The sequence below is a fragment of the Ovis aries genome, chromosome 3 (genome assembly GCF_016772045.2).
Source record: "Ovis aries strain OAR_USU_Benz2616 breed Rambouillet chromosome 3, ARS-UI_Ramb_v3.0, whole genome shotgun sequence".
NCBI lineage: Eukaryota > Metazoa > Chordata > Mammalia > Artiodactyla > Bovidae > Ovis > Ovis aries.
The window spans coordinates 134,903,572-134,922,037 of NC_056056.1; the positions used below are offsets into that span (position 1 = coordinate 134,903,572).

At 45.0% G+C, this 18,466-nt stretch overlaps 1 protein-coding gene and 1 long non-coding RNA gene across 2 annotated transcripts; one reads left to right on the forward strand and one right to left on the reverse strand.

The window, feature by feature from the left end:
- Nucleotides 1-515: 515 nt before the first annotated feature.
- CELA1 (chymotrypsin like elastase 1) lies at nucleotides 516-14,903 on the forward strand. The gene is made up of 8 exons (XM_027967309.2): nucleotides 516-576; nucleotides 1,178-1,260; nucleotides 2,236-2,336; nucleotides 3,217-3,342; nucleotides 4,516-4,652; nucleotides 5,851-5,996; nucleotides 13,843-13,992; nucleotides 14,750-14,903. The coding sequence occupies exons 1-8, from the start codon at nucleotides 537-539 to the stop codon at nucleotides 14,765-14,767; spliced, it is 801 nt and encodes a 266-aa protein (XP_027823110.1). The 5' UTR covers nucleotides 516-536; the 3' UTR covers nucleotides 14,768-14,903.
- Nucleotides 7,301-18,466, reverse strand: LOC132659432 (uncharacterized). Its single transcript, XR_009599894.1, has 2 exons — nucleotides 17,628-18,466; nucleotides 7,301-13,241 (listed from the first exon to the last, which is right to left on the reverse strand). It is a non-coding gene; the product is annotated as an uncharacterized LOC132659432 (long non-coding RNA).

Sequence of the window (18,466 nt, forward strand, 5' to 3'; positions counted from 1 at the left end):
ATAATAATTCTCTCCACTGCATCTACTCTGCTTTTGTTGCCCTGCATTTATACCTCTGTCTGTGTCCTGGGGGAATGACCCATCTTCTTTGGGCAGGGAGATGCTGCTGTCTCTTCCTTCTTTCTGCTGACCTTCCAGCCCTGTTTGCCTCCACCTCCTGGTGCACGGGGTAGGTCTCTGCACTTACAGTGCCCCAGAGGGCAGTGAGGCAGTGGCAGGTTAGGAGGGGAGCACCCCAAAGGAAAAGCCAGTCCTGTCTTTCCATCTTATTTCTGGTAAAGAGTTTGTTGGATGCTTTTCAACTGAAAGCAGATGATTAATTCAGCCCTGGCCTTGTTCTGTCTTTGATCATAGATAAATTAGTTTACCTGAAAAGAAATCTTTTCATTTGTGTTTCCATGTCACCTGTGATTTTCCCTGCCTTTCACCAACAGCCCTGCCAGTTGGCAGGAAGAAGGTCAGCAAAGCTGCTGATAAGAGGAGTATAAAGAGGGCTTGGTTCATGGCAAGGGGGCAGTGGTCTACTCGCTGGCAACATGCTGCGCTTGCTGGTGTTCGCCTCTCTCGTCCTTTATGGTAAGTGGGTCATCTGGCCGGAGATCTGTAGGGAGGGAGATAGAGCAGGAGGGTCCGAAAGCTTTCACTAAGCCCAGGTCTTATCCTGGGGCAAGCAGGAGACTCTGCCTGTGTGTCTAGCAAAAACTTTACTCTCCTGGAGCTCGTGATAGAAAAGGTCAGGAACCCCGGGCTGACAGGTTCCTGAAGCAGAGAGGAGCCTCTTCCAGGCCCCAGACTCCCCCATCATCCCCGAGGACAGGAAGACATCCTCAGCAGGCGCCTCGGGGCATGTGTACTGCTTTCCCCCCTGGGGACTCCAGCTAAAGCTCTGTGTGTGGGCAGGTGGGGGTGAGGTGAGGGGTAGAGACCCTGAGTGAGGCTGAGACCACTGGGTCCTGGTGGCTGTGTGAAATGGGTCAGAGCTCTGGGGACACGTAGGGGAAGCAGAAGGCACTTGGACTTCCCTGCTTTCAAAAGGGACCCAGAGAACTCACAGCTGGGCCCCTCATTTGCTGGGAGGAACTGTGAGTTTGCAGACAAAGCACAACTGCCTCCCGCCCTCCCACCCTGAGCTGACCCCACGCTTAGTCATCACTCACTTTTCTTCTGCTCCACAAAGGACACGGCACCCAGGACTTTCCAGAAACCAACGCCCGGGTAGTTGGAGGGACTGCGGTCTCGAAGAATTCTTGGCCCTCTCAGGTGGGTGTTCCTGCACAGCCCAGACTGCCAATGAAATAAGAGTTGCTTGTGCCCTGATATACATTGTTATGTATATGTGTGCATATCCTTATCTACAGGAAGTTCTCCAGCTGCCTGGATTCTAGATGTTGAAGATGAATGGGACCAGGCTTAGGAGTTTTTTTCTAAATGCAAAAGGAGTTTTTCTCTAAATGCAAAAACACCAACCACACTCACTTTCCCAGGCACACACACAAACACAAACCTCATGTACGCTCCCAGCGATACCACTTTGACCACACTAGCAAGACTGTATGCGAGACTCACATAGATGCAACACACCTTCACACACACACACACACACAGCCCTCTCCATGCAGTGTGTGTCACATGTGAACACACCCTGCCCCCAGCTAGAGCCCCTTGTTTATGTGGCTGTTTAAAGAGTTTCCACTTTCAAAATAGGGCTAGGCTTTGATTTAAGCAATTCTAATTGTGTAAAACTGGCAAATTGATTGGTGAATAGCCATACTTTGAGAGGAATCACTGCAATTAATTCTGAATTAAACCCAATTTACAAAAGTTTGAGCCTCCATTTTCAGGAGTAGAGTTATTGCGTGATAAGAGCCACCAAAGGAGGAGGCGTGAACTGATTAAAACGAAGGCTCCAGTGGCGTTTCTAAGCATCCGCTGAATGAAGGGCCAGGGTGTATCTTGAAAACACTGGAGGGGAGTTCTGGGGACCTCGGCTTGTGAATTAGGTGACAGAGCAATTCCATGGCTACATTTCCTTCCCAAGAGGCAATCGAGGTAGAAGGACCTGGGTTCTTGGCCCTTTGCCACAACCTAGTGTAACGATGCCAAATGCACTGTATGTGTAGCCCAGATAGTTGGCAGATATTTTGAGGGATGGCAGGAGTTTAAGGAGATCTTGGTTTGGGACAAAGTTTTTTTAAAAACACCAACCTATTCCTCTTTTCTTCTCTCCCCGTCTAGATTTCCCTCCAGTACAAGTCTGGAAGTTCCTGGTATCACACCTGTGGCGGCACCCTCATCAAACAGAACTGGGTGATGACAGCTGCTCACTGTGTGGATAGGTGAGAAAAACAAGCCAGCTTTTCTGAGCCCTGGGAGAAGAATCTGGTCCTTCTAGAGGAATATGTATCCTGGACCACTCAGGACAAGACTTAAGAAGGAGTCTGGGGGCCTGCAGGGAGGTAGTAAGATGAAAAGTACAAACTATGTACTTTTCAAAGCCTGGCATCAGACAAGTTCACGTTCAAATCCAGTCCCACCTTCTTCTAGCTATGTGAACTTGGATGGTGTACTTAGCTCCCTAAGCTCTTACTCTCTTATCTCTAATGGGGTAATAATACCTACTTTGTAGAATTATTGTGAAGATTAAGTAGATAAATATTTAAGTACTAGTCAATGCCTGATTGGTAACCGTTTTTTCATATTTATCTTGAGCAATGGTTCTTAAATTTAAGCATGTATCAGAATCACCTACAAGGCACAGATTGCTGGGCCCCACCCGGTAGAGTTCCTGATAGAGAACTCCAGGCTGAGTCCTGATAATCGGCATTTCTAGCAAGTTTCCAGGTTCTACTGATGCTGCTGGTCCAGGGACCATGTTTTAAGAACTCTTGGTCTAGAAATTTATATACCTCTCAACATCCCTTTGTGGTCTGAGAGACATTCTTTCATTTACGCCCACCACACTTCTTCCAAGTTATGAGATATTCAGCCTCTGACACTGGGGAAATGAAGCTGATAGTAGTTTTTGTCACTTCCACAAGTTAGCAAATTGGGGATGAGAGGGCTAGTTACTTCATCTCCCAGGGTCTTCCATATTCCCTCTGCCTGGGCCAGAAAAGATGAGTTCCTGTCCTAAAAATGAGATGGAAGATGCCTTCCCAACTTTTCTCTGAGAGGAGAAAGAAAAGGCTCACTCAGGGGTTCCCTCTCTCCCTTCAGCACACTGACCTTCCGTGTGGTGCTGGGAGACCACAACCTGAGCCAGAACGATGGCACCGAGCAGTACATCAGCGTGCAGAAGATCGTGGTGCACCCGTCCTGGAACAGCAATAACGTGGCTGCAGGGTAGGGCAAGGTGGCGCTGGCCTGGGGCTGGGAGGTGGAGGGCTAGCTGCCCAGCCACAGGGTCTGGGCTTCCTTCACAGTCATCCAGGAGGACTTTGAGAATTAAGATGTTGGGGGGCTTCCCCAGGGGCTCAAGTGGTAAAGAATCTGCCTGCAATACAGGAGACACAGGAGATGTGGGTTCGATCCCTGGGTCAGCAGGATCCCCTGGAAGAGGAAATGGCAACCCACTCCAGTATTCTTGCCTGGAAAATCCCATGGACAGAGGAGCCTGATGGGCTACAGTCCATGGGGCTGCAAAGGGTTGGACATGACTGAGCACACACTAGGGCTTGAGAACATTTGAAGGTCTTTGGGATTTGTTTGATCTGGGCTGGTCTGCATTATTGGATCCCCTGAAGCTCCTTCTCTGCAGAGTTCAATGTTCCTGTTTCTATTGTTATTTATTATTCATTTTATGGCACAGACTCCATTAGCAAAAGGCTTTCCTTGTAGCTCAGTTGGTAAAAAATCTGCCTGCAATGCAGGAGACCTGAGTTCCATCCCTGGGTCACAAAGATCCCCTGGAGGAGGAAATGGCAACCCACTCCAGTTTTCTTGCCTGGAGAATCCCATGAACAGAGGAGCCTGACAGGCTACAGTCCGTGGGGTCGTGAGAGTCAGACACGACTTAGCTACTATACCACCACCATTAGCAAAAACGGACTTCCTAAAAATGAATCTTATAGTAAGAAAACTTCAGCAAGACTGAGCTGTAAACTTTTGGAAAGGAAGTGGTTAAAAGGGTGGCCAGTCTATAGAGTGTGGGAGTGGGATTGGGCTCCAGTAACTGGGGTATATCTGCAAAGCATCTTATGTCTTTCTCATTTGAGAACTCTTCTCCACTACCAAGATCACAGCTCTTCACTCAGAAAAGAGCTTCACTCCCCAGGGCTGCAAATAAGAACTAGTGACCATGCCAAGACCTCACCAGCAGGGGCTGCTGTTACACATAGAATATCCTAGACCCCAAATGCGCAATTCCTCAAGTTTGAAGCTTGGCGAGTCCCCTCCTTCTTCGTAGTCACTGGTTTCCGATCCTGTGGGGACACAAAGCTTAGGGAGGGCTTATCCCTATGCTGAGCTGAAGGAAGTTCCGGTCCTGTGAACAAGCAATCTCCTTTCTACCCGCAGTTACGACATCGCTGTGCTGCGCCTGGCCCAGAGTGCTACCCTCAACAGCTCTGTCAAGCTGGGTGTTCTGCCACAGTCAGGAACCATCCTGGCTAACAACACGCCCTGCTACATCACAGGCTGGGGCAGGACTAAGAGTAAGTTGCCTGCACTGGCACCATCCATCCCCCACACGGATACTGATTAGGTAGCTGAGCTTCTGCAGCCCTTGTTTTGTGGTCCTAAGTGTTCAGAGCCGGAGGTCAGGAACCAGAGGAACCACCAGAGATAAAATAACTGGTGCGTGAAATCAACCTAAGAACAAGCCATGCAACAGTCAATTCAGAGATTCACAGACTCTTAGCAACCAAAAAAATCAGGCCTTACCTCAGAGAGTATTTTTTACTAGCCTCTCATTTTATATATGAGGACTGAGGCCCAAAGAAAGTAAAGACTTTGTTCAAGGTCCCATGACTAGATAGTGACTAGTTAGTACCTGGTTAGCTGGGGCCAGAATGCCGATATCTTGGCTCCCACTTTGGTGGTCACTACAGCATCATGCTACCTCCATAGACAAATCACTGGGCTGTGGGTTGGAGTGAAAGAGCCAGGGGTGGTTGCAGGTCCAAAGAAGTCAAGGCAGAGGAGGCCTCAGCCTTCTTCTGGTCAATCATGGGAGGATTACTGGAAGGGAAAGTCACTGGATGACATGGAAAGGTGGGAGAGGCTATGAGCAGAGATGGTTAACAAGGGTAGAGACAGCAGGCCTGGTGCAGAAAGCTGAGAGCCACTGGGCAGGATCTGAGCTCTGCAGGAGAGGCAAGGTCTTACTGTGAGCAACAGTCTACTGGGAAAACCTGGGACTGAGACAGACATGCTTCTAATCCAGCTTTGCTCTCGCTTCACTTAATGTCATTGTGATTCAATTCCCTGATCTGTATATAACATGAAAGTGTTGTTGTAAGGATACACACACACACACACACAATCAGATAAAGGAAAACTGCACTAAGTTCTTAAGAAATGGAAAGAAGGCTGCACAGTTCCAGTTCTACTCCATGGGGTTTATGGTGTAAGGAAACAGGATAGACAGATGAGTTATTAACAATAAGACCATTCTAGTTACTTAACTAAAGTAGTCATGAGTTAGTGGTTTGGAATCTGGGAATACTAGTCAAGGAAGGTGCCTGTACCTTTCAACTAAAAAGAAACAAGAGGACATCTATGACATGGCAGAGAAAAGGAGCTTACCCTGACCTCAGCTTTCATCAGAGCTTGGGAAAGTTTGGCCAGGTGTGGAAGGTTTTCCCTGCACAGCATCTGGGGCTGACCTCTAAAGTTGTGTGTGCTGTTCAGCCAATGGGCAGCTGGCCCAGACCCTGCAGCAGGCTTACCTGCCCTCCGTGGACTACGCCACCTGCTCCAGCTCCTCCTACTGGGGCTCCACCGTGAAGACCACCATGGTGTGCGCTGGAGGAGACGGAGTTCGTGCTGGATGCCAGGTGAACACAGGCTCAGAGTGTCAGAAGTCTCACCCCAGCTCCCTCTCTTCTCTCCCTCTCACCCCCTACCTTTTCTCCACCTCCTATTCCACACCTACTCCCACCCGTAAATACAGACTCAACTTACTAGTCTAGTGTCTGGATGAGAATTATTCTGTGCTGATAAGTCTGTATTCAAGGAATCTCAAAGTTGAAAGGAAACTTAAAATTCATCTTGCCTGCCTGATGCCCTCACCTCAAAAGTTTGCATGTGGCCTAACATTTGTGTTGGTATATGTGAGTGTCCTTTAGAAGTTATTGGTGCCTTAGACTTTTAATGGCTGCGGTAGGGCTAGGCCTGAATTAGTGGTTGTGACTGTGTACAGGGTAGCTTCCCTCCCATCAACCCCAATTTTTCTTTCTTTCTTTTTTTTTTAAATATTCTGTTTATTTATTTGACTGAGCCAGGTCTTAGTTGTAACAGGTGAGATCTTCTGTCTGGGATCTTTAGTTGTGGCATGTCAACTCCCAGTTTCAGTATATGGGATCTAGTTCCCTGACCAGGGATCAAACCCAGGCCCCCTACATTGGGAGCGCAGAGTCTTAGCCATTCAGGGAAGTCCTGACCCTAATTTTTCTTATAGCTCCTCTACCACCACCCTTTTGACCTAGTAGTGTTGATAGCAATATATATACAGGTAAATACGGTAGGGGAAAGTACACTAAATAGCTTTATAATAGTATATATAAACTATTATAAAATTATATATATGTATAAATCATCTTCTATTTACACAAGATCAATCAGCAATACACCATCTTACAGATTTGGTACTGCAGTCCAATAAAAGTTCTTGATTATCTGCTAAATGCTAGTCACTGTGTTTGATTCATCTTTGTATCAAAAATACAAAAGATACAAAGATGAATATAAACACAGTCTAGTGGAGGAATGGAAAGAGCAGACATAGGACAGAACGTCTACAGTGTGGCTAAGTGTTATCATAAAGACATGCCTAAAGGTGATACAGGAATCCAAAAAACAGATACTGCCCTCTCTACCTGTTGGTGTCAGAAAAGACTTTCCTTCCCTGAGAAGCTAGAGTTCATAGTGAGTCATGAAGTTTAAACAGAAAGCCAGGCAAGAAAAAAAGAGGTAAAAATATTCAGAGAGAGAGAACATGAAGAAAGACATGGGCTAAGAACCTAGAACACACAGAGAATTATAAGGCATTCCCTTCAGCTATAGCAGCGGTTCAGGGCTCACAGCCTCCAGCACCCAACTTGCTGCCTCTGTTTTTCGTGTGGCCCGTGAGCTAAGAATGTTTTTGGTATTTTTTTTAATGGTTGGGAAAAAATTTAAAAAGGAAGAATATGTTATGACACATGAAAAATATACAATTTCAATGTTTGTTTTAAAAAGAAGGTTTCCCTGGAATGCAGTTAGACTTGTTCATGACATTGTTTATGGCTGCATTCATGGGGATGAACAGTTGCGAGAGGGACAGTATGACCTGCAAAGCCTGAGATACTTACTCTTTGGCTCTTTACAAAAAAAAAAAAAAATGTGCTCACCTCTGGGCTGCAACATAAACTATTACCATTCTAGGGAATGTCAGGAGATGACACTAGAGACGGGTAGGAGCCACAGGACTTGGGCCTTCATTCAAATAGCATGCTTGGGACATGCACTTTATCTTAGGCACTGGGAAACCCCTCAAGAGTTTTAAACAGGAGAACAGCGTGAGCAGATTTGCCTTTTAAAATCACTCTCTGATGATAAGGTAAGCGTGTATTTGAAGAGGGCAAAATTAGCAGGGAGACTGGTTAGGAGACTGTTTCAATTATCTAGGCAAGAAATCTGAGGGTCTGAGTTAGTGCAGTGGAGAGGAGGGAGGTGGAGGAGCAGTAGTGACTTCCAGGCGTCTCAGTTAAGTGATTTGGGGGAGGGGTTTGCAGCCTCCAATGAGACAAGATTCTAGGATTTCAGAGGGAAAGTGATGAATATGGTTCTGGACAAATTGAGTCTGAGATCTCAGTGGGACATTCAGCTGTAGTTTAACTGGTAAGAAACCAGATATAAAGAGAGTAGAGCCTGGAGGAGAAAACTGGGCTAGAGATAAGTTCAACAGGAAATGAGATCCCTCAAACTCTCCCACCCTCTACTGCCTACTCCTCAGGGAAAAAATGGTAGAATGAGGAAAAAAGAAAATAAAACAGTGATTTGGGGGAAGAACTGTGATAACAGAAATAGTTGCGTGCTTCAGGGATAGGTGGAGGACAAAGGATCCATAAGGATCTAAGAAGTAAGAGGAAACCATAGTAATAAGGGTTTTTACAAACCCTCAGGAAATACTGACAGGGACAGTGCATAACTGAAAGTAGCTTCTTCGGCAGTTGACTGATCACTGGTAACTATGGCCAGAACAGTTTCAGTGGAGTGATGAGGACAGAAGCTTGATTGAAAGGTAAGGCATGAAGAGGCAATAACAAATAGCAAGAAACATAGAATACTCTTTCAAGAATCTTGGATGAAAGAGGAATTTAGAAGTCTGGTAGCTTTCAGGAGGATGAAAGTCGTGGAGCGGGTGCATCTTTTAAGATCGAAGAAAACTGAGTGTATTTCTGGGCAGAGCGGAAAGGATCCTGTAGAGTCAGAGAAAGGGAATAAATGGATGATGCAAGACCCCAGGGGCCACCCCAGGGGTAGCTCAGCTGGTAAAGAATCTGCCTACAATGCAGGAGACATGGGTTCAATCCCTGGGTCGGGAAGATACCCTGGAGGAGGGCATGGCAACACACTCTAGTATTCTTGCCTAGAGAATCCCCATGGACAGAGGAGCCTGGCTGGCTACAGTCCATGGAGTTGCAAAGAGTCGGACATGACTGAGCGACTAAGCACAGCACAGCACAGCAAGATCCCAGAGGGGAAGGAAAAGATGAACCAAGAACACAGGTGGAGCTGGCTTTGAATAGAAGGGGGTCACAGAAACATGCATGGATATGAAAGAATGTGCAGGCTGAGTAGCTCAAATTTGGTGGGTGTTCTGTAATTGCTTCTATTTACGCATGAACTAGGAGTCAAATTTAAATGTGGAAAATGAAGGGGTAAAAGGGTTGGATGGATTTGGATTAATTAAGATGAATGGAGAAAGACTGGCCTCCATGATGTTGCTGATAGGCTGAGGTTAGAGACCATGCAGTAATCATATGGGTAAATTATTCACTCCATTCAAAGATCTAGTTGTAGGGAATGGATTAGTTCAGGGCTGGGCTTTCATGCATTATTGAAACATAAAGACAGTATTGCAGATCAAATGCAAGCTCTAAGCTAGGTGGAGGAGGAAGAGAAGCCAGAAGGAGACTGGTAGGCTGGCTGAAATAGTAGAATCAAAAATTAAAGGTTTTTTTGGTGAGCACTTAGTACTATGAAAGTAAGGTGACCAACTCATCCCAGTTTTCCCAGGACTTCCCCAGGGTCAGCTGAAAAAAAAAACCCAAAACCACACAACTTACAAGTTAAGAGTTTTGTTTTATTGGATGAATTTACTGAGGATTATAGCCTGGAAGACACCCTCTCAGACAGCTCAGAGGAACAGTTGCAAAGAGGTAAGGAAGGAGCCAAGGGATGTTAGAATTTTTGCGGGGGGGAAGAAAACAGTCAGCCATCAAAGATTACTGCCAATTAACAAGAAACAGACATCTCAAGTGAATGGTTTCAGTGCTTTTCTCTGTATGGGAAAATGCAAGAGTCTGGGCTCATAGAAACCAGCCCTTTGATATTCATTGTAACTATCTAGGGTCAGTATCATTTTTCGCCATCCTGAAATCTCTTCAGGATGTGGAAAGCAGCTGCGGGGGCAGGTGGCTTGATAGTGGGCAACATTCATTGTTTCCCAGAATAGCAGGCAACACTTTGTTTACTGACACAGCAGGCAACATTTTTTTGTCCACATCTAAAAGTCCTGTATCCTGGGAACCCTACCTGTAAGTTAGGGCAAAAAAAAAAGATGTGGGACTTCCCTGGTGGTTTAGTGGCTAAGGCTCAGTGCTCTGAATACAGGGGGCTCTGGGTTCGATCCTTGGTCAGAGAACTAGATTCCACATGTCACAACTAAGACCCAGTGCAGCCAAATGAATAAATAAATAAATGAAGACAAACACATAAGTTAAATTCTTCCAGTTCCTCACCAGCCAGCCTCACCTATAACCTCTTAAGGTTTAATCTTTCTGAGTTTAATTCACTTTCCCCTGCTCTCTCTCAAAGTCTTGAACACTGAAAAACTAGAGTACTTCCCTTCTGGCTGACACTGCAAATCAGATATTCTCTGAGGCCATTGTGTCTCCACAGTCCCTTCCCAATGGAATTTCCCAAATATTGTGTCTTGGTTTTGGGGCTTTCAGATTTCTGTGTCCCCCGCCAATATCCTCAGAGGGGATTCATTAAACACCTCTCACCTCAATCTACCCACTCCCACTGAGCTCTCTCCCAGCTCTTCCTTCTGCCCTAAAATCCTCAGCCATATCCTCCTTCACTACAGAGCTTTTGTTTCTTTTCAGGTCAATTAGCATAAGACAGAAATATGGTACACAATTCAATTACCTTCCATTCCTCTAGCTTAGAAATGCTCTCAAATCCCTATTAGAATTTAGGTGGAAGATATTTAAATTGTTTTGTATTGAGTACAATAACCTAAAGGAATATATATCTTTCTTTTTATAAAAAGAATAACCATCTTCTTAACCCAAACATAGTTAGGGTGGGGTACAGCTACTTCCTTAAAAAAAAAAAATTAGCCCCAATTTGAACTTTTGGTCTCTTTCCCTAGTTCTTTTTTTTGTTGTTGTTGTTTTCATTGAATGATGACTTTGTTTAAGGTGGCAAATAAAACTCTGAGGCTTGATAGTGGGAAAGAACAATCATGTGTTTCTTCTTTGACCTGGAGTTCTCACTCCCTAGAGGGGACTACTTTTAACTCTTGAGTTGACTTCTTTTATGTCTACCTCCAGCTCTCTAAAAGCGTATACTTATATTGCTACTTAATTTTTCACTTCAGGCATTATGCAAGATATGGAACTTCTCTTCCTTTACACATTTATACTTGCCCTTCAAGCATGAATTTTTCTGATCCCCACCCCAACCTCCCTAAATAATTTCTCTTAAACTAACATTTAGTATTTATCATACTCATGCAAAATGCTATTCCCTGAATAATTTTGTTTTCCCTAGAGTTAATCATTGTCTTTTAAAATTTGCATAAAATATATATTCATGGCAAATAGATGGGGAAAAAATGGAAACTGGCAGATTTTATTTTCTTGTGCTTAAAAATCACTGCAGACGGTGACTGCAGCCATGAAATCAAAAGACACTTGCTCCTTGGAAGAAAAGCTACGACAAACCTAGATGGCATATTAAAAAGCAGAGGCATTACTTTGCTAACAAACGTCCATATAGTCAAAGCTGTGACTTTTGCCGTAGTCACACAGATGTGAAAATTGGACAATAAAGAAGGTTGAGCGCCGAAGAAATGATCCTTTTGAATTGTGGTGCTGAAGAAGACTTGAGAGTCGCTTGGACAGCAAAAAGATCAAACCAGTCAGTCCTAAAGGAAACCAACCCTGAATATTCATTGGAAGGACTGATGCTGAAGCTGAAACTCCCATACTTTGGCCACCTGATGAGAAGAGCTGACTCAATGGAAAAGACCCTGATGCTGGGAAAGATTGAGGGCAGAAGGAGAAGAAGACGACAGAGGATGAGATGGTTAGATGGCATCACTAACTCAATCGACATGAGTTTGAGCAAACTTTGGGAGATAGTGAAGGACAGGGAAGTCTGGCGTGCTGCAGTCCATGGGGTCACAAAGAGTTGGACAAGACTTATTGACCAGACAACAACCAACAACATACTCAACTCATCACCAGTTCAGCCTTAAACTCTCCACTAATTTATAACTGACCTATTTTATCTTCTCTTGACCCTGGTGTTCTGTGTCTTGGTATGGGTCTATTTGCATTCATTTTGAGGGATAGTGAGTTTTTTCATCCTGGAAACTCCAGACCTTTGGTTCTGAAAATGTTTATTTATTGATGATTTCCTCCCCTCCGTTTTCATTTTTTGTTTCTAGAATTCCTGTTACTCACAATCCACCTCCTAAACTGGTTCCCCTATTTTCTTATTTTCTCTCTATATAGTTTGTCTATCTCCTAGCCTAATATTTCATTACTACCATCATATTCATGTTTCCAAAGGCTTTTTGTTTTCTGAATGCTCTAATAGCTTGCTCTTCTTATATCATGGATATAATACTTATATAGTTTTATTGTTTGTAGTCTTCTCCCTGCATAATCTTGGTTGTCTTCAGTTTTGGTTTATTTCTTTCTCTTTATTTTGATCTTTATTTTTTAAATTAAAAAAAAATTTTTTTTATTGGAGTATAGGTAATTTACAACATTGTGTGAGTTTTAGGTATACACAAAGTAGAATCAGTTATACATATATTCACTTTTTTTTTCATTCTTTTCCCACATGGGCCATTATAGAATATTGAGTAGAAGTTCCCTGTGCTGTACAGTAGGTTCTTATTAGTTACCTATTTTACATATAGTACTGTATATATGTCAATCCCAATCTCCCTATTTTCCCTCCCCACCCATTTCTCTCTCCCCTGATAATCACAAGTTTGCTTTCTACATCTGTGACTCTACTTCTGTTTTAGATTCCACATATAAGTGATATCATATGATATTTGTCTTTCTGTGTCTGACTTACTTCACTCAGGATCTTTATTTTTATGTTGAGGCTTTCTTCCCTGGTGCCCCAGATGGTAAAGAGTCTGCCTGCAATGCAGGAGACCCGGGTTCGATGCCTGGGTTGGGAAGATCCCCTGGAGAAGGAAATGGCAACCCACTCCATAATTCTTGCCTGGAGAATCTCATGAACAGAGGAGCCTGGAGGGCTACAGTCCATGGGGTCGCAAAGAGTCAGACACGACTGAGCGACCAACGCTTTCTTAGATGTTTGGTCATCCTTGACCATCTGCTCTTATTTCAGAGTAGGACAGTGGCAAGCTGATAGGTCCCTCTGAGCCATAGGTGGGGTTCATCTATAGGGAACTGCTTCGTCAGGTGAGCTGGCTAGGCCGTTTCATTGGAGGACTTCTAACGATAGTACCTCAAAGTCTTCCCTCTTGTGCTGGTCAGATTCTTCAACGAAATAGCTTCCAATTTTATGTCTGGAATCACAGAACTGACATCTGGGAACTGAGTAAGGAAAAGAGTATCAAGGTCATAATCTGTAAACTCAGATTCTTCCGATTCTGAGCCCAAGCACGTAACCACTACCCAATACAGCACTTTCTCTTCTCTTTACCTCAGTTTAGTTTAACATGTTTTGACTACCTGCCCTGTTATCTAAATGCTGTCTAATTAGACCTGTTGGTCTGAATGCTGGGGGTAGGTAAATCATTAGAACACCCTATTTCCCCCCACTGTAGGTTCAATTTAAGTCAGTAATAGCTATTGAACTTAAGACATTCAAAGTTCTAGGCTAGCATTGTAGAGCGGAAAATATCAGCAAGATGTAGTTCCTGTCTCGAGAAGATCACAGATAAGCGTGGGAGTTAGAAACAAATTATGAAACCAAAACACAAGGCAGAACATGACAAACATGCTGCAAAAAAAAGGAAGAAGTACTATAATTGTTTAGAAAGTGGGGATACGAAGGAAGTAGGGATTCCAATTGGAGGTTTTATACAGTACGGGATTTATAAACAGAGATGTGGGTGGGTAGGGTGTAAGCAGAAACAAAGGCCCAAAGAGCCAAAGATCTGGAGTTTTAGGACTCTGCTTCTCTTCCCCACAGGGTGATTCTGGGGGCCCCCTTCACTGCTTGGTGAATGGCCAGTATGCTGTCCATGGTGTGACCAGCTTTGTATCCAGCCTGGGCTGTAATGTCGCCAAGAAGCCCACAGTCTTCACCCGGGTCTCTGCTTACATCTCTTGGATAAATAATGTGAGTCCTCTCAAATGATGGGATGAAATACAGTCACCTGGAGACTCACGCATTGACTAGGGTAGGGAGCAAAAGTTGGGCAGGAGAAGCCGTCAACTTCCTCATCACCTTCAAATAGTTATTTACCCCTTTCCCTTCCCCTCTAGTGAACTTTCGCCTGATAGTGTTGCCATCCCGAGTTCCTCTTCACATACCTACTAAGCAGGCTTCACCATATTGTTTACTACTTAGAGTAAGGTGGCAACAGCAGGCCTGAACCAGGTGCCTATTGCGGCTGTCCAAGTCAAGGCCAAGGGGAAAATGGCTTCAGAAAGGCCTGCACACTCCAGGCAAGGGAACAGGCACTAACATTCTCCCCCACCAGTTCTTTCTAAGGGCATCATGAGAATTTGCTCTACCGTTTGGCAAGAGGTTTTACCACCTTAAACAGTGCTTGAGTGCTAGATGAGAATGTACCTACACTGACCTGGTGGTAGAGCCTCACACCATCCCACCTGTGCCCTCCAGCCTTCAAACACATTCTGGAGTCTTGTGGCATGAACCTTGACTTACAACCAGTTCAAGTTCTGCCACTAAGTTCTGAGTATGCGCTTATAGCACTGAATTGTCCTGGCCCAGTTAAGAACTGCTTCTTGCCTCCCACCCTCACAACTCCCCATAAACCCAGTACAGGGCCATACTCAACTAGGAGCCCTGAAGAAAAAAGAAAGGAGGTGAACAGAAGTTGCTGACTGGATATAACCGGTTTTCCCTTTAGGCCATTGCCAGCAACTGAACATCTTCCTGAGTCCAGCGGCCTTCCCAAGATGATTCTGGGACTGACAGCAGAACTTGAGGCCATCAAGGAAAAAACCAGTCTAAGAGACTATTGAGCCAGATGTGGAAAAGCAAATAAAATTGAATATACATAACACCCTGTGTCTTTTTATTTGTAATTAAGCCTTCTAGGGGAAAGGCAGTTATAGGGCCTGAGTTGGATTTCACCAGATTTCTGGGCTGGTTCTTCCATTTGCTGCCATCTCTATCAGTTCACAAACTAAACCAAGTGAAAGTGGCCTTACATTATCCTTTTTGGATTATGTTAGGATCTACCCATCTGTTAATCTGCCTGTCTGCCCCTCCTTCCACGCATATTTGCTATATTCAGAGGCACAGAGGGCTTTAAAAATGTTCCAGAGTGCTCGCTTCGGCAGCACATATACTAAAAATGTTCCAGAATGACAAAATGTGCCCTGACTCTCCAGGCAGATTGGGGGCTCAGCTTTCTTTTGGTTCTCCCGTCAGTACCTAGAACCGTGCTCACCCCAAAGTTCTGAGTCATGACAACTGTGGGGATACATTAGAGGTAGGAGTATAAGATTGGGTGGTAGGTCAGGTGCCAGCAGACAGTGAAAGTGACAAATCAGAAAGGAGATAGAGAGGAAAGAATTGAAAAAATGAGAAAAGAAGATGCAGAACAAAGAAAGGAAAGGATTGAGGGGAAAAGAATATGGGGCCTCAAGTTACGTATGAGTCAGCACTTCAAGGTTGGACTAAAACAGGCAACTGGATCCGGGGTTCTATAAAAAACACAGAACTGGGAAGCTGATAAATCTTCCCTATCCTGGCCAGGGCTCTGTCTGTTAGAGTGGCGTATGATAAAGCAAAGAGGGAACTGAAAGGAGAAAGCTAAGGGGATGAGAAACAGTTTTTCATAGCAACTGCTGAGGATCAGACAAGAGGGATCTGGAGAGTTTACATTACATTAGAGGAAACTGTCTAAGACCGGTCTCACAATTTATAGGCTACTTTGTCAGCAGAGGCTTCTAGAACAGTTTGTACAGCAAAAGAAGCTGGGCAAGGGATTTCCTTGGTGGTCCAGTGGCTAAGACGTTATGCTCCCAATGCAGGGGGCCTGGGTTCAGTCTAGATCCCACATACCACTATTAATAAGAGTTCACACCAAAAAAAAAAAAAAAGAGTTCATATGCAGCAACTAAAAGATCCTGCATGCCACAACTAAGACCTCTTGCAGCCAGATAAATCAATTACTTAAATAAATATTTTTTTTAAAAAAAGAAGCTGGGCTTGACAGGACACCTGTATTCTCGTCTCTGTTCTACTACCGACAAACTGGGTGTGTGTGCCTGTGCCAAGTTGCTTCAGTTGTGTCTGACTCTGTGCAACACTATGTAGCCTGCCAGAGGAACTGGATAACGTTGGGCAAGTCACCCTTTCTGTTACTCAGATTCCCAACCTAGTTACTTTCCAAAGATTTGTCCTGCTCTAATACTACATGATTTGGTGACTATCAATTTCAGTTCCCAAGGGATTGGCACTGAAGAGGGTTTTTTAGGAAGCAGTGGCTGGGCTGCATTGCTGAGGATGCTGTGAATTCCAGAGAATGACCCAAGTACTGGCCTCCTTCTGCTACTGATCATCACATCTGTGGTGATCACCATCTCTCTCAGTGTTCCCACAGCACCACTGTCCTCCCACTTCCCTCCACTTCTTCCCATCCAACATCAAGTCCTTCCATTTCTTCACTTTGCCCCTTCTAGATCATCCCCACAACTAGCATTATAACACAATAAACCCTAATGACCTATTACCCGAAAATTTTGTATCCATCTCTAAAATCATCTGATTAACAACCTATCTCCACTTCCAGACTTTAAGCATTTTTAAGTCAAGAATCACTTTAAAAAAATTCATTCTTGGCTTCCCAGCACCTGGCAATGCCTGTCACATGCTTGATTCTAAGTGCAATATGGCTGTTTGGGGGAGTGATCTGGAAAAGGATAGCAGAGAAGGCTTTCTGATTTTGTCTCAGGTGTTCAGCTTCCTTCTCCAGTCCTTAGGAAGTTTATCTTGAACTTCTTTCCTTCTTTTGGAGAATTTTACTTGCAAAATCCTTCAGTAAATGGTTCCTCCAAACCTAGTGTCCTAATTTCCAGCTATCTTCTCAATCAGGTCAGGAAGCAACTTCCATTTAGAAAGTTACCTAGAGAAGCAACTGTTATAATCTCAGCAGTCCCATCCCAATTTACACAATGTATTTTCTGCCTCCATCTAGTACACTATACTAGTTCCTCCAGCTAGAAAAATTTGCTCCCCATGCCCAGCACAGGCTTCCATATCCAACTCTTTGGCCTTTTTTCTATAAGGTCCTCTCCCTTCCTAGGCATCTTCATCTCTACTTCTAGCTCAGCTGCTCCTCTCTTTCAAGTCCAGATTTGGAGTCCTGTCCTCTACTCAACCTACCCCTCCTACCAGTTTGGGTTTGGAGTCATGAGTGAAAAAATGTTGCCTGACCTATCAGTAAACAAAGGTTGTTGCAGTCATCAAGTCATCACAGTACAGCCCCATCCTCCCCATGGTGAGCCCTGAGAGAGCTCAGGAGAGAGAGAGGATGCTGGCCCTCAGGCCATCAGCCACTATAGCCACCACTCACTGTAGTACCCTGAGGAGACTTGGGATGAGAAAGTGCAAGATACTGGCTCCACATAGTGGAGGTACATATCCAAGGAATAATTTCAGTGAGCCAGACTCTTGCATCTTCCCATAAACAGAAAAGTGCCAAATTCCTTAACTTGAAATACCTGGTTTTAATCACCTATAATCTTTTGATGATTACGTATTGGCTCTTCTCTTACCTCTTCTGAGCAGTTTCTCAGAGCTGAGAGGCTGCGTCCCAGGCTTAAGTCCTCAGTTTTGTCTGCTAAATAAAACATAATTCTCCACTTTTAGATTGTGCTTTTTTTTTTTTTTTTTTCCCAGTTGACAGAGCCAACCTCTCCAGTAGAGGCCTTCCATCTTTAAAAACTCCACCCTGAAGCAGAAAGTCCATTTTATTTGGTCATCCGGTTGTTGTTTAGTCACTGAGTCCTGTCTCTGTCTCTCCATGAACCGTATCCCACCTGGCTCCTCTGTCCATGGGATTTCCCAGGCAAGAATACTGGAGTACGCTGCTCCTGCACACATATCCATAAACACCCCATTCAACACTCTCACTGAGTGGAAATTACAAAAAATTTCTACCCTCCTGTTCCAGTTATTTTCCCCTGCTGATCGTTACCGCTGGTTAGCTCTCAGGGAACATTGTTTTGGCCCAGATTTGAAAACTCTTCGCGGATGATGTTCTCTACCTCACGGGTAGAGGGTTTGAAGCTGGCCTGGAGGAAGCGCTGCCTGAAGGCAGACCTGAGTCTCTGGCCTCCTGGGAACAGACCCAACCCCAGCCTGAGCCTCACAAGTGTCCGCGGGCCCCTCGCCCACGCCCTGGGCCATGCCCCGGGCCGAACAGCCGTGGGCCTCCAGCGAGAGCGCAGGTGAGCGGCCAGCTGGGCCTGCCGTGAGCTAGGCCGCCGCCCTGGGCCTGTGTTGCGCAGGTTTCCGGCTGCGTCCGCAGGGCCCGGGGCCTCAGGCGGTCCAGGGTGATTCCCAGGCGGCAACGGGGCGGGGTGACCTGCGCGAGGCCCGCCTGGCCGGATGC

Coding starts and splice junctions, on each gene's coding strand:
- CELA1 (XM_027967309.2), top strand. CDS start 537: ATGCTGCGCTTGCTGGTGTTCGCCTCTCTCGTCCTTTATG. Junction 1,261..2,235: donor AGAATTCTTGGCCCTCTCAG/GTGGGTGTTCCT, acceptor CTCCCCGTCTAG/ATTTCCCTCCAGTACAAGTC. Junction 5,997..13,842: donor GAGTTCGTGCTGGATGCCAG/GTGAACACAGGC, acceptor TCTTCCCCACAG/GGTGATTCTGGGGGCCCCCT.